Here is a 16508-nt window from a genome sequence, read left to right as displayed (position 1 = left end):
TTTTTGCCTTATATCATTTTTGAATTATTTTATTTAAACAGCACGACTCATTAGGTTGGTTACCATTCCTCTTGCCATAGAAATGAGTATGTTTTGTTCGTTCAGTCAGTTCACCTAGTTCAGCGCACAAACTGTTCAATGTAAATAAAAAAAAAGACAAATCGAAGACAACGCTGTTTCATGTAAATCATTTGTAAAAAAAAAAAGAAAAGAAAAGAAAAACACTTTTTTTGAGCTTCTCTTTTTGCCTACATGTTTTAAGTTATCAATTTTTGAATAATAAATCCTCTTTTTCAACTCAAGTCTCAATGTATTCATTGTTTAAGTAATGCAAAATGTTAAGAGTTAAGTAACATGACATTATGTCACCAGTCTCCTCAGAACAGTGTGTTCTGACATTGCTGTGCAGCTTGTAACCACTGGGCGGCAGTACTTCCACATTGTTGCTAATATGTAACAAAGGTTTCATAACTCACCCTTTGCCCTCTGCAGTTACTCAACCACTTTTATTACGAAAAATAAACAAATCTGTTTGTTTAGCTTATCTTAAAACATGCAGCCATTTCACAAAGTACCGTGGTATCACAGAACAACAAGAAGACAACTCGCTTATGAATGAATCACAGTAGTCTACATGTACACATACTGTATGCTCCTCCATTGTATTTGAATGATAAGGTCACCGTGTAGACAGCATCATGATGAATTCTGTAGGGGGAGACAGAGACAAATGCTGAACCATTATTTAAGATTTTAGCATGTTATTCCAATATCCCTAATTTAACGTAGGCATAACCTGCCTGAATTCTATTGCACTCGGAACCAATAAAGATCACATTGATATATATAGCTCGTTTTACAATGCTCTTTTCTTTCATACCAAGATAATAAAACTAAACACAAGAAGGGAGTGGGCTATAAATAAAAGCACAGAAAAGTGTATAATTAAATGACAGACTTTTCAATTTAATCAACTTTGAAAGTTATCGACTCCTTAATGTTCAGCTCAGTGGCCTCGTGGTTAAGAGTGTCCGCCCGGGGATTGGGAGGTCAGGGTTCAATCCCCCTGCCGCTGGACCAGGTCATAACAAAGACTGTAAAATGTATGGATCTCGCTGTCTTTCAAAAATGGAATGGAACCCAATGCTTCCCTGCTTGTCACTAAGCATCAAGGGTTGTACTGGGGGTAATATAAGTGCCTGCAACATACATGCGTCCTGTCCATGGGGTGTACTTGTATACCGCGCCGTCTCACACTACAGAAACAGGAGATATGTGCTCCTGCCCTATATTGGCCACATATAGGCTACTTTCCTTTTAATGTACTGTAGGCCTACATACACACACACTGCTGTGATAGTATCGCCAGAGTTGAGCACATCTGTCTATACTTGAATCAAAACAGTCAGATTCTCAAAGCAAAAAAAAAAGTAAGTTAGTTAGTATGATGACCTACCTATCTAGAAATAAAAGATAGCTATTGATCTCCTAGTCAATGAGAACGTTGCTGTGCTAACTGCTTGTTGCTTGAGGCAGATTAATCAAGGCCATTCAGTCAGTCACTTGTTTCATTCCCCATTCTTTTCTCTGAGATAACAGTGAAACTGCTGTGAAAGACGCTTGCGGCTGTAGGAGTGAAGCCATTGATTGATCCAGCTCTAAAACTTAATTCCACACTAACCCACTCTCCTCAAAGCACTGCTGCACATATCCAGGTTAACAAGAGATAAACCAACCAGCCTCATATCATAGGAATCCTTGATGTTGAGCTCGTGATTGAATATCTTTCACAAAGGTTCCGTTTCCTCGCTTATCTGCTGGCTTCAGTTGAATGCCTGTTAGCCATGTGGAGCAGTGTTTGGCATTCCAGCCGTGCAGCTAAGCTAGATGGATAAGCCAGCTGTGTAGCCCTGGGGGCTAATTGGAGATAATGTGGGGCATATGCTTATTGATCCCTGCTCAAACTGGCACGCCCATTTGTGTGTTTCTGATAATTGTAATTGATTGGATCAATGGGACAAGGCGAAGAGGATCAGATCTCCAGAGTTTACAGGATCACATCATTCAGCCCTCGATGGTCTGCTGCCTGTAATCACTGCCACATTCTGCCACTCGTGCGGGTGGGCATGATTGCGCGCGGCCGCACGTGCGTGCGCGCGTGTGTACTGTATGTGTGTTGGCATGCAGTCATCTGTCCCACTATGCATGTGCTGATGAATTATTAATGTCCTCCCTGTGGTTATATGTGTTAGTTTAATTTCTGTAAAACGACGGACGTCCTTGAACCGTCCAGCGGTGGGTGTCATGCCTCGGGCGTCCAGGCATGTGTATTGATTGCCTTAATGTGCTGCTGATTGGATTGGCCCTTCAAACCCACCTTGACTTCCCATCCCATCCCATCTTGCACCTTTTTGCTTCATATCATCCCTCGGTGTCTCCTGTTCTGTCTATCAACCCAACTCATTCTCCAATGACATTTGTTGACCTTTTCTTCAGCACTCTTCAACTGCTCGTCTTACTGGACCACTTAAACTCTTATATACTTAGTTGGCAGGAGTCCCCCAGCCAGGCTCTATAAACAGTTCCTTCCTTTTTCCCCCTGTACACGAAATATCCTGGCCAAAAATAGCATATCTACAAGCTCGCATCGCATCGCAACGCAACACATTGTGAGCTTCTAGATCTGCTATTTTTGCTGAATGTCACCCCAGAATAAGGACAATACCAGGGTTTATGTGGTTAACACAATTATCTCTCCTCCTGTCCCCTCTCATTCATTCATCCATTAAAAAATCATTCAGGGTATGCCTGGCCCCTTCTGTCTGTTCTCACTCCTCCACTCTGTATTCACACCCTCTTTGACACATGCAGAAGGATCCAGCTCTCTGTCATACATCCCGGCCCCAGCATCTCCACACCTCTACTCTCGCTATTTCTCCCTGTCCCCTCACATTCACTCATATTTTGTCTATCTTAAGATAACTTAAGATACTTAACATATTTACCTTGACTGACTTTTGACTGGCTTTTCATTTAGAGACTCTTTGTCAGCAAATGACTTTATATCTCTCTGTAATGAAAATATCTATACCTATACTCTAGCCCAGGTGTTTTCAAAGTGGATGACGGGTGCCATGACAGCAGTCCAGGGGTGCCGCGAGATAATTTGATAATAGTTGGAATTTATTTGGGCACTTAAGAAATATATTTAGTATCATTTTAAACTTGAAATACAATGATATTTGCAGTTCTAACCAAAATGTCTATTATCTCAACGTTTTCCTTGCAACATAACCGCTAAAATATGCTATAAATATAAAGGTGCTGGAAGTGAAAATTATGATTTAGTAGGGGTGCCTCGGATGAAAGATACATTTCTAGGGGTGCCTTGAGCCCAAAATGTTTGGGAACCCCTGCTCTAGCCTATACCTATCTATCCACAACTTTCCAACGTCCCATCATGCATTGCGCACAAGTTGTGCGGCAGCTTCCGGCGCCGCAGACGAGTGTGATCTACAAGCTCACAACGGCTGCATCCGCGAACGTGACGTGAGCTTGTATGTCTGCTGTTCTCCGGAAGTGTCCCACAGATAATGCTACAGTAAATTCTCGTGGAAACAGGTGGATAGCCTCTCTGTCTTCAAGTTTGTTGACTGAAGAAGATAGTAACATTTGGGTCAGTGGTGGCCTGACATTCAGAGGGGTGTCCCTGTTGCCAGAAGATTGCCGGTTCAAACGTCCAGACAGGCAGGGAAATATCAGGTTGGGGAAGTGAATAAGCAACATTCACCTATCCCTCAATACCTGCCGGTGTTGTGTTCTTGAGCAAGGCACTTAACCCCAACTACTACATTTAATTGTTCAGTGGCCAACAGTATAAGACGTTGGTTGTACTTGGCAGCTCCCAGGTTTGAATATTATGTCTAACTGTATACTGTATAGATTTTGAATCAGGGCGTTGCTGAAAAACTGCTTTTGTGGTCTGTGGATAACCTGGATAAATAAAGTTTATCCACTTACAACCTGGCATCATTATGGTAAAGAATTTTGTAAACAAGCAAAAAATTGCATAACTACAAGCTCACAATAAGCTCACAAAGTAGATCAGCTTTGCCCTACGATGTGCCCTTTGGTTATCACTTTGGGCGTCACAAGGGGGGCGAAAGTGGGACTGAGTTACTAGGGCCCAAGGTGGAGGGGCCTTAATTATTTTATACTGAAAAATAGCAGATCTACAAGCTTGCATGAGCTTGTATATCTGCTATTTTTCGATAGTTAAAGTAGGCCTACCCAGGGCCCAGAATTTGGTGCGACACCCCTCACCACTTCTCTTTGTCATTATCCCAGTGCAGGGGCGTCACAAGGGGTAGGAAAGTGGGACTGAGTTACTGGGGCCCAAGGTGGAGAGGCCCTAATAACTTTATCTATTGAAAAATAGCAGATATACAAGCTCACAGCGCGGCACCGAGTGCCGCGCTGCGAGCTTGTAGATCTGCTATTTTTGAAAAGTTGTGAAAATGTGTGAAAATCTTTGAATATATGTATTTTTTAAGCGAACATTTCTACTCAAATTTTGCTTCTGGGGGTCCCTGGAACTAAATATTTTGAGATCGGGGTCCGTGGCCAAATACATATCATCTTGGGGGTCCTTGACATAGGTTTCTTCAACCCATTCTCACTCCCTTTGCTTCACCCTCCCGACGCCGTGTCTTTCTTTCCTTTGCTTCACCCCTGTGAAGTTTTGGGAGTGACTATTGCGTCTAGGGTGCAACGGAGACGGAGAGTTTTTGGACGAGACAGAGTCTTAGTACGCATGCGCCGACATGTGTTTACTGGAAGATTTTTCACTGACGGCCGTCACGGGGAATCGAATCCCGGTCTCTGGATTTGTATCTCCATGCTCTACCGACTGAGCTAACGAGAGTGACTGGGAAGTACCTTTTTTTTTGTGCTTTTATCTTTGACAAAACGTGAAATGATAACGTAGTCCCTTCTTTGAGCCACATTCGGAGGCGGAAGCAGTCCCCTGGTCAAGATTTACTATTCTGTCCATAACGGCACGTAATTCGGTAACGCGGCTGAGTCGGCTCATGCGGCGTTCCCACCGCTCGTCGCGGCAACTCGGCTCGCTATCGCTCGCCTCGGTGGCGACTCACGGGGGTCATCGCCGCCTGAGACGGCGCCGCTCCGTCGTTTATAGTGGCGTGAACGGTAGCGACGGGTGGCTGGTAAACCAAGAAGCCTTCAGAGCGTATCGAATCCCGCATCAGGAACTACTTTTTTTTCTTTCTTCTTAGACCACCCAATGCGTCTAACCCTTGAGACATTAGGCAATCCGTCCGCGTCTATGGTGAGAAGCATTCGGTATTTAAGATCGCGTCGGTTGTATGACGCAATAGGGGTGAGAACCTGTTGGTTTCTTGCACACAGATATACAAGCTCGCAGCGCGGCACTCGGTGCCGCGCTGTGAGCTTGTATATCTGCTATTTTTCAATAGTTAACATTCTTGGGGGGCCCGCAGTGAATCCTTGTACCCAGGGCCCAGAATTTGGTGTGACGCCCCTGTCCCAGTGTGCTCACCGTCAAAGTCGATGGTGCCGTCCTTATTGAAGTCCATGTCGGCGTGGACCTCCTCCAACTCGCCTTTCTTCAGTTTCTCCCCTAGGAGTGTCTTCATGGCCTCCTTCATCTCCTCTAGCGTGATCTTTCCATCACCGTTAGAGTCAAACTGAGAGAGAGAGAGAGAACAAGGATGAAAAGTCATGGTGACCGGGACATAGTATCAGTGGTGTAAACTAAAGTAACCAAGTACATTTACTTAAGTAATGTACTCAAGTACAATTTTGAGATACTTTACTTGAGTATTTCCAATACTTTTACTTCTACTCCACTACATCTCGGATCCAAATATTGCACTTTTACTTCACTAAATGTATTTGACAACTTTAATTACTAGTTACTTTGCAGGTATAAATTATAATATTAAAAAACATACATAAACCACTTTAGCCCTATTTTATACCTTGGCTATTTGAAAAAAGCAGATCTACAAGCTACGAGCTATTTTCAAACATTTTGTACTTTTACTTTTGATACTTGAAGTACATTTTGATGCCAACACTTTCATACTTTGAATTCTGGACTTTTACGAGTATTTCTATATTGCAGTATTGATACTTTTACTTAAGTAAAATATGTGAGTACTTTTTCCACCACTGCATAGTATGGAGAAAAAGAAATGGGGGGGGGGATAATTAGAGGTGACAAAATACATCAAAGAATTGACAAAGAGAAGAGTCCGGGGTCATGGAAGGCCTGGGCAAAGTCAATACTTCGAGGGGGGAGGAGGGGAGGGTGTGAAGGAACAGACAGACAGACACAAATAGAGGCAGACAGAGGAGTTTAGGCGATCATGGCATGCCAAAACCGTTTAACAAAAGATGCCTGCAATTAACACAAGTGGCTAAGTGCATCACTGATAAAGGCTCCAACGCGACTAGCAGAGGTCTTTGAGGTCAGAGTATACTGTTCAGGATTGCTGATGGTCTGATGCCGACTCAGAAGGTATTAGGATTGAAGCGACAACTAAGAAAGATGTCAACAAGCAGACAGGCTTCACTAACTCCTTTCAGAGGAAAACACAATCCAATTAATTGGCAGTGATTATGAGCATGAGCTGACTGGGAATGCTTAGTGATATCTTGACCTCACTAATGGAATTCCTCATTTGTTTATATAGTTAGTCTGCAGTGCAAGCAATACATATTAATGAGACATTAAGAAGTGAATGTATTCTTTCTGTCCTGAAGCAGTGTTGCGTGTTTAGCAAATGAGACAACTCCACTCCTTCGCCTTCATAATGAAGGCGAAGCAGTGGAGTTGTCTCCTCTTTGATATTGAATGAAGGCTTCATTCAATATCAAAGATGACCTCTTCAATTAACTCTTTATTAGTTTTTGCAAACTGACTCAAAAGTACATTTCTTGGAAAAACTGTTCTCTGCTTGGCACATAAACTATTCAGGGTGATTATGATATGAAAACTTCCTCTGAAGAAGTCAGGAATGATTTGCTGTATTTCTGCAGGGTCTTCAAAGATACAGAATATAATTCCCAATGGTCTTAATTTTCAGTTCAAAAGTGCATTTCCTAGGTGGTGTTACCATTCTCTGGGGTGTGTCATTGGGCAATGTGAATAAGTACTATTTCACACTAGCAAAGTTCACTTTGTATAACGTGTGAAAACTGTTATTTTCTGTCAATTTATTTATTTTCCAGTGAAACCTACGTACCAACTACTACCTAATTGACACATTTTCTTTTTTATACATTTGGAAGTGAAGGTGTTTTGTTCCCTCACTGTTGTCAGTACAGCATAACAGTGAGTCCGGCACAAGCTGCGCTTAGAGTGTGTGGGTATACTTCTGAAGAGTCCACACGTTATGGTCTCACCTGGGGCGGCATAGCTCAGGGGTAGAGAAACCGTTATTAGAGCACGAAGGGTTCCCGAAGGGTTCCCAGTTCGAATCCGGGCTCCCCCTGAGTTAATGTCAAAGGGTCCTTGGGCAAGACTCTGAACCCCACATTGCTCCTGGTGAGCTGGTTGGTGTCTTGCATGGTTTCCTCCGCCACCGGTGTATGAATGTGCGCGTGAATGGGTGAATGTAATGCACAATCTCTGTAAAGCGCTTTGGATAAAAGCGCTATATAAATGCACCATTTACCATTTACCTGTCTGAAGGCACTCTGGAGCTCTTTCAGCCCAAACATACCAGCTGTCTCAGTTGTCATCCTTGGACGCATGAGCTCCAAGAAATCGTCAAAGTCCACATGACCGCCCCCTACAGAAGGACATAAGAGAACACACACACACACACACACACACATGCACGCATTCATGCACACATGTACAAAGACTAGTTGCAAGCACATTCAAAGTTATACTCCGCCTAAGCACTTTCTAGGCACCACCTCAAAAACTCAAAAAAGTTGCATATTCATATACAGTAGGAATGCAGGGTTAAGTGGTTAATGAGATTAATAGATTTAGTCTATTATAACTGTAAAACTGTTAAGAAACCTTGCTTCTCGATTGAAGTCAGTTATTGTTTTTTTAAATATCGGTTTTGATATATTTTTGGTTAATTGCCCCCCCCCCCCCCCCCCCCCCCCCCCCCCCCCCCCCCCCCCCCCCCCACACACACACACACACACACACACACACACACACACACACACACACACACACATACATGTTTGTATACATCACTTTTGGGGACATTACATACAGGGCTGTATTAACCATTGGGCCGGTGGGGCCGTTGCCAGGGGCCCTTTGCTCTCAGGGGCCCTTGGGGGAACTGGGCCGCGTAGTCATTGACAACTTACTAAAATTAAATGCATATGTTAATTCAAAATCAAATGTTATGGGGACCTACTATTTTGTCCCCACAATGTAGGTGGTCCCCTGCATGTGACTGTGTGAACATGTTTTTAGTACCCAAAAGTGATGAAAACAAACACACACACACACACACACTTGCAGGTGTACGCACATCTCATCTTTACTTGCTGAATGATCTCAATGAGTTCCATCTCAGTGGGCATGTATCCCATGGTTCTCATACAGTCGGCTATATCGTGGTAATGGATGAATCCGTCACAGTCATAGTCAAACTCTTTAAAGGCAAAGTGCAGTTCTGAAATTCATTAGAACACACACACACACACACACACACACACACACACACACACACACACACACACACACACACACACACACACACACATTTGTATTACTATGCTTTTAAGGTGGCATTGAAAATAGCTGACAAAATATACAAGTACACGCCCACACACACACACACGCACAAACCGAAAGTTGAGCCGCTGTAATGCAAGTTCTGAGTTTTTTATTGACTTTGTCACTGGCATAAAAATTCTGAAACGTTTGATGATGACAAAATGTGTGAAAAGTGCTGTGCTGTGCTGGCCTGTGTGAGTCATAAAGGACAGGAAGCTCATGAAATATCAACACAATGCAAAAGACCTGTGATTTATTATGCTCCAGTAACAGTTATTACCCAAATGAGGGCTTACCATCCAACTCCTCTGCCGACAGCTCTCGTTCCTGTGCAAGAAAGAGTGTGAGAGAGAGAGAACAAAAGGGAGAGAGAGATGGAGATAGGGAGAGAGAGGGGGAGGAATACAGAGAAGTTTAAGAACAAAGGCCGAGAAGGTTAGAACAGATTAAACCCTCGTACTTCAGTGAAACGGAACTGAATTACAAAACTCTGTATGCCAATTTTTCACCCAACACCAAATCTCTTCGCCAAAAACAGCCGATCTACAAGCTCACAACATGTTTCAACGCATTGTTAGCTAGCTTGTGGATCTGCTCTTTTTGGCAAATGTTCCCCCCAGAATAGGGGGGTTCAATGGCCATAAGAGAGTCTGATGATTAGCTGTAAAATCACACAGTCTTTTAAAACACTCAGTGGTAATCTTTTTTTTTTTACTGCAGCATTAGAATAACATGCATATCTTGTCAACACTGCAGCGTGCTGGCAGCGAGCTGTAATGGATTTTCACCCAACTACATGCTCTTCTAATTTGCACAATGACATAATACTACAGTACACACACACACACACACACACACACACACACACACACACACACACACACACACACACACACACACACACACACACACACACACACACACACACACTGCAGTTGCAGCATCCACAGGGAGACAAGAGCTTAAGGATTGGGAGTTTCATTGTCACACTCACAAACGCGCGCGCACGCACACACACACACACACACACACACACACACACACACACACACACACACACGCATGCATGCATGCAGGCACAAACATACACACGCGTGCGCACACACTCAGATTATAAATATACCGTATAACCCAATGCACTGTTTGGCACCATGCTCAGGATGACTTTGCGACGGTTACATGCGTTCTCGCTCTGTCCCTCATTCTCTCTCTCTCTCTCTCATCACCATTTAAAGTGGGCTCAGAGAGGTTGAGGTGAGGAGAGCTTGGAAGTTAATGTTTAGATATCACAGTAAATGTAATGGATCTGAGTGGGACTGAGGAGCACTAGTGGATAAAAACAGATTAACAGAAACATAGTACAATTGGGCTGGAGTCACCGGGGAGACACATTGTGAACATTGGTTCTCAATGTTCTCCAAAAATTGGTTCCCAGGGGCAGCAGTGGCTCAGGAGGAGCGGCCACTTGGGAACCGAAAGGTTCCCAGTTAAATTCCGGGCTTCCCCATAGTTAGACTTTAAAAGGTTGGAGAATTTGGAGATGGAGAAAGGTTACAGAATTTCTGTGGATTATTGGCCTGTTATAACATGCCCATTAGGGACACTATATGGGGAGGGGTTCTTAATGACTTGGAAAGAAACTATTTGCACAAAGATAGCTTCAAGCAAAATAACAACAACCAAAACTAACCAAAAAACACTTGGGCATATGTAGCCTATATTATGTGATACACCACATGCTGTTCATAATGTGTATACAGTATTATAATTATATATATAAAAGGACCAATAGGGCAACAAGTAGCCCTATCAGTAGACCAAGTAGACCAATCAGTGCAAGATAAAGTACCAATGTGTGGTGAATTGACTTTGCTGCAGAGAGAACGAATATCTTTCTATATATTTCTATAAATGCAGACTCTCTCTCTGTCTCTCTCTCTCTCTCTCTCTCTCTCTCTCTCTCTCTCTCTCTCTCTCTCTCTCTCTGTCTGTCTGTCTGTCCTCCCTTTTCATATCTCGAGAACGGTTTCATCCGATAGACTTCACATGGGACCCAAGGGATGAGAAGGGCTGCCTGGAGCACATACAGGCAGATTTATGGCACAGGCAGTTTCATAAACATGCTGCCCCTGAAGTCTGTGTATCAGAAAATAGTTTCTGATTGCATTTTAGCTAGTTTATAAACAATATACAGAAGCAGAAATGGACATGGAACCAACGTAGTCCTATGGGCAATTAAAAACAAACATCAGTACACAACTTGGACAGTGCTGATGAATAGACATCAGGGCCATTAACTCGCTTGGCTTATGCGGCTCACTTTGGATGCTGCACGGGGCTCAAGCCCCCTTTTGTCGGCGCATCTGCCTTGCTTTCAATACAATCCAAATGTTCTCAGAAACTGTTTTTGTAGTACTATACTGTAGGAGAAATAGATTCACGATAGAGGACTGATGGTCCTTCCGGTTTCTCTTTGGAGCTGGTTATTTTGATCTGGGTCGTGAAACTGCTTGGGCTGTATACTAACAAAGGCCACATATCTGCCTGAGCTCCAGAACTGCAGGTTCCCTATAAAAGCCTATAAAGTAGGAGAGACAGCCGCTGGCCGCCGCGTCCACGTCCATGGACGCGACCGTGGACGCGTCCATGGACGCGGCCGCGAAAAAAACGTCCGTGGACGCGAGGCCGCGTCCACGGACGCAAACGGCCGGCCGTCCCGGCCGTGGACGCGACCGTGGACGCGGCCGTGGACGCAGACGGCCGGGGACGCGGCCGTGGACGCGGCCGTGGACGAGGCCGCGGCCGTGGACGCAAACGGCCGGCCGTGGACGCAAACGGCCGGCCGTGGACGGGTCCATGGACGAGGTCGCGAAAAAAAGGCAGCGAAAAAGAAAAAAAAAGGTGTCTATTGTATGTATTTTTTGATGGAGAATTCAAATATGACCTTCTTTTTTGCATAGGACAACTCTAACCTGCATCAATTGGTATTTTATAATTGCCAATTGTACCCTATCCATCTAAAAAACAAATTGGATGTCTATTGTATGTATTTTTTGATGGGGAATTCAAATGTTACCTTCTTTTTTAGATATGACAACTCTGACCTGCATCAATTGGTGCATCAACCTACTTACTATCTATCTATCTATCTATCTATCTATCTATCTATCTATCTATCTATCTATCTATCTATCTATCCATCTATCCATCTATCTATCCATCTATTTATTTATACTTCACCTTTAGTCCAGAAGAGAGTTCAGCCTCAGGAACTTGCACACATGGAACTGTGTCATGACTGTGTCATGGAGCTAAAACAGAGCCATGTTAAATACTCACAATGACTCTGATGGACCAATCAGGGTGGTGGTGGGGGGAGGGATCAACAATAGACAGAAACTGGATAATGCTTTGTTAACTGTCCCACCTAAGTCCCTGCTAGTCTGAACAAACATCACCTTCCCTCTCATAACACTACTACTACTACATTTATATAAAGCTGCTCTTGCATTTGAATTCAAGTCTGACACAAGTTAAGGTTAACTTAGGTAGTATTTCATTTTGCTGGCTTTTAGGGTCTGTGTGAGTGTGTAGGCTCACAAATTATTATAATTGTCATTAAGTGACTCTGAGATCTATCCATCCATCCATCCATCCATCCATCCATCCATCCATCCATTTATTTATACTTACTGTTTACATTTTCTATAAATATTTATTTCTATATAAAACTCAGTTGTGTGGAGTTATTGTGTGCCTTTTCTTGTTGCTAAAGAGTCCATTTGTTTACTAGACATTAAGTCAAGGTTACTATTTTGAGTTGAAGCTAAGTGTTTTATTGCTTTGTGGTTTAACATGATTTAAAAGGCAAATTCATTGTTATGGTTACTTTAGAAGACTGCTTTTGCATTCATGAGTTAAGAGAGCCAAGCTAATTCAAAGAGTTAGGTTAAAGGAACACAAAACATGACCTAACTCACAGCTGCCATTGGACAGACAGTTACAACATACTCTTATCTTTCACAGAACAGACAATTATCATTTATTTGATCTATTTGAGACTATGTAGCTGCTCTAGGGGAAATAGAGCATTATATCAGCCTATTCAATTGATAATGACCAATGGGTGCCAGTTTCTAAGTAGTTAAAGCATATTAACATAACAATATATGTGGCCTAGACATGGACATTGCCCAATCAACTCGTAATCTACAGAAATGTCCACCACATCACACAGTATAAAACCTAGTAGGCTTAGTGGATTACCTATGTTAAATCATGTCAGGTTAGTTTGGTTCAAGATTCAAGTATAATAATTTATGAGACAAAAATGTAAACAGCACAAATGTACAATCACATCTAGGCTAGAATGATAACATAAAGTCCTGACTACTCCTTGTTATTGTGGTCCTAAATACTACAATGATTAGTTTGGATGCATTGCTTCTATCATGTCCAATTAAAAATAAATACATGACATACATACAGAAATCTGCCTTCTCCTGTATTGTATTAGTGACATTCATTATAAATAGTAAAATAACAGGACAGAGCAAAAAAGGCCTCTGTTGTGTCTTTATCTGATCACATGCAATCAGACACTCACACTGCACAGCAATACTTTATTACAGGCTCAAGGCCCACAGGGTAAGAAGACCATACATTACAAAGATAATAATTAAAAAAACAACAACAGAGTACATTCACCAAGCCCCAACAGAGCTAAAAAGGCACTCATGCCAGTGGCCTCTAACGGTAGACATGTACCTGACAGAGTTTTCCCCACATTGGTTACAGATATAAGGTTTCTCTCCGGTGTGAATTTGTTGGTGTATTTTGATATGTTCCAGTCTAGGAAAGCTCTTTCCACACTGGTCACAGCAATAAGGTTTCTTTCCAGTGTGATTTTTCTGGTGTGCTTTGAGATGATGAATATCACTGAACCTTTTCTCACACTGGACACAGCAGTATATGGCTTCTCACCAGTGTGGATTTTCAGGTGTCTTTTCAGAGCCGTCTTCAGAGTGAACCATTTCCCACATTGGTGACAGCAGTAAGGTCTCTCTCAAGTGTGAATCTTCTTGTGTTGTACGAGGCTAGATTTTACAGTGAAACGTTTGCCACAGTGTTCACAGCAGTAAGGCTTTTCTTCGGTGTGAAATCTCTGGTGTACTTTCAGAGCAGCCGTTAAACTGAACTTTTCCCCACATTGGACACAGCTGTACGGTTTCTCTCCTGTGTGAATTCGTTCATGTATTTTGAGATAAGACAATCGAGTAAAGCTTTTCCCACACTGGTCACAGCAATAGGGCTTCTCTCTAGTGTGAATTCTCTGGTGTTCTTTTAAAATCCCCTTTTGAACAAATCTTTTCCCACACTGGTCACAACAATAAGGTTTCTCTCCAGTATGTGAACGCTTATGATCTTTTAATTGTCCAGACGAGCAAAATACTTCCCACATTGTTCACAGCTGAATGGCTTCACTCCGGTATGAATTCTCTGGTCTACTTTGAGATAATAAATTGAGCTGAAGGCTTTTTCCACATTGGTCACAACAGTACTGTCTTGGTTTAACTGAGGACAGCACAGGACAGGGAGAGAAAACACACACCTGATAAGAGCCAGATTCACACATTGATCAGCATTTAAGTAACATCATCATTATTATTGTTGAGTCTGAAAAGAACAATACAATGTGATAGATCTTTACACATCTGACCCATAACATTATTAGCAATTCACATGGTTACTATAATAGGTGAGTCTTCTAGCTTTTAAAAAAAATATATGTCATTAATTCTTTCTCTTACTAAGTGGAACATCCCACTTCTTAATTGTATATTATTTGGAAAGGGTTGAGTAGCAAAATGTTTGCCATAAATTCAATGCTGAGTTGCATTTGTTTTCCTACATTTCCCCTTCAATGTATTATTACAATGTATTTACTATTTCTTACTTAGGTCTACTTAACTTTGTATTTTTACATTATTATATTGATCAACATTAACACATAGTGTGTGTTAGGTTAGGTTAGTTGCAGAGGCCTTTTTTGCAGAGGCCTTTTTTGCTCTGTCCTGTTATTTTACTATTTATAATGAATGTCACTAATACAATACAGGAGAAGGCAGATTTCTGTATATGTAATGTATTTATTTTTAATTGGACATGATAGAAGCAATGCATCCAAACTAATCATTGTAGTATTTAGGACCACAATAACAAGGAGTAGTCAGGACTTTATGTTATCATTCTAGCCTAGATGTGATTGTACATTTGTGCACATTTTTGGCTCATAAATTATTATACTTGAACCTTGAACCAAACTAACCTGACATGATTTAACATAGGTAATCCACTAAGCCTACTAGGTTTTATACTGTGTGATGTGGTGGACATTTCTGTAGATTACGAGTTGATTGGGCAATATCCATGTCTAGGCCACATATATTGTTATGTTAACTCATTGAATGCCATTTCAAGATGGCCCCCAAGTACCAGACTGCCACTATCCTAGATTTCTAGTGCACGGATCAATCTTTAGTGCACGGATCGTGCACGCCCATGCACCATATATGCATCATATGTGTAGTACTTTTTAACAGCTTTCAAACAAAAAAATCCGCTTGGAAATCCGTTCAGGCATTCATGAGTTACAAGCCTTCAAAGTCAGACAAAACAACACTGCCACCTTCCTAAATTTCTAGTGCACGGATACATTTTTAGTGCACGGATCGTGCACGCCCATGCCTAGATCATGCACCATATGTGTAGTACTTTTTAACAGCTTTCAAACAAAAAAATCCGCTTGGAAATCCGTTCAGGCATTCATGAGATACAAGCCTTCAAAGTCAGACAAAACAGCCATTTTTGACATTTTGAAAGATATGTTTGTTATGGGGCTAAACATGCAATTTCGCAATTGCGATCATGCCTAATACATTTGAGGCATTTTTAGAAATTTTTTTATAAAAAAAAATTTTGAAAAAAAAAAAAAAAAAAAAAAAAAAATTTTTTTTTTTCAAAATGGCTTCCAACTCGGGAAACTCGGGCTGTGGCAGCCTGGGACTACTGTAATAACTCGTGAAACTCGTGCCTTGGCAGTCAATGAGTTAATATGCTTTAACTACTTAGAAACTGGCACCCATTGGTCATTATCAATTGAATAGGCTGATATAATGCTCTATTTCCCCTAGAGCAGCTACATAGTCTCAAATAGATAAAATAAATGATAATTGTCTGTTCTGTGAAAGATAAGAGTATGTTGTAACTGTCTGTCCAATGGCAGCTGTGAGTTAGGTCATGTTTTGTGTTCCTTTAACCTAACTCTTTGAATTAGCTTGGCTCTCTTAACTCATGAATGCAAAAGCAGTCTTCTAAAGTAACCATAACAATGAATTTGCCTTTTAAATCATGTTAAACCACAAAGCAATAAAACACTTAGCTTCAACTCAAAATAGTAACCTTGACTTAATGTCTAGTGAACAAATGGACTCTTTAGCAACAAGAAAGGGCACACAATAACTCCACACAACTGAGTTTTATATAGAAATAAATATTTATAGAAAATGTAAACAGTAAGTATAAATAAATAGATGGATGGATGGATGGATGGATGGATAGATCTCAGAGTCACTTAATGACAATTATAATAATTTGTGAGCCTACACACTCACACAGACCCTAAAAGCCAGCGAAATGAAATACT

The 16508-nt window shown here is 41.7% G+C and overlaps 1 protein-coding gene across 1 annotated transcript in view; it reads right to left on the bottom strand.

Moving 5' to 3' along the window:
• Window positions 1-679: 679 nt before the first annotated feature.
• cabp4 (calcium binding protein 4) overlaps window positions 680-16508 on the bottom strand; it is a gene marked incomplete at both ends in the record, with an annotated part of 42962 nt that continues 27133 nt past the window's right edge. Inside the window, 5 exons of the mRNA XM_080722579.1 lie at window positions 680-708; window positions 5582-5729; window positions 7732-7841; window positions 8556-8699; window positions 9100-9130. Of these exons, the coding sequence (XP_080578705.1) occupies window positions 680-708; window positions 5582-5729; window positions 7732-7841; window positions 8556-8699; window positions 9100-9130 (462 nt within the window). The remainder of the gene's footprint in view (window positions 709-5581; window positions 5730-7731; window positions 7842-8555; window positions 8700-9099; window positions 9131-16508) is intronic.

Source organism: Nannobrachium achirus, assembly GCF_963921795.1.
Source record: "Nannobrachium achirus genome assembly, chromosome: 3".
Classification (NCBI taxonomy): Eukaryota; Metazoa; Chordata; class Actinopteri; order Myctophiformes; family Myctophidae; genus Nannobrachium; species Nannobrachium achirus.
Note: the sequence above shows the minus strand (reverse complement) of the source record. Positions and strands in the feature narration are given on the sequence as shown.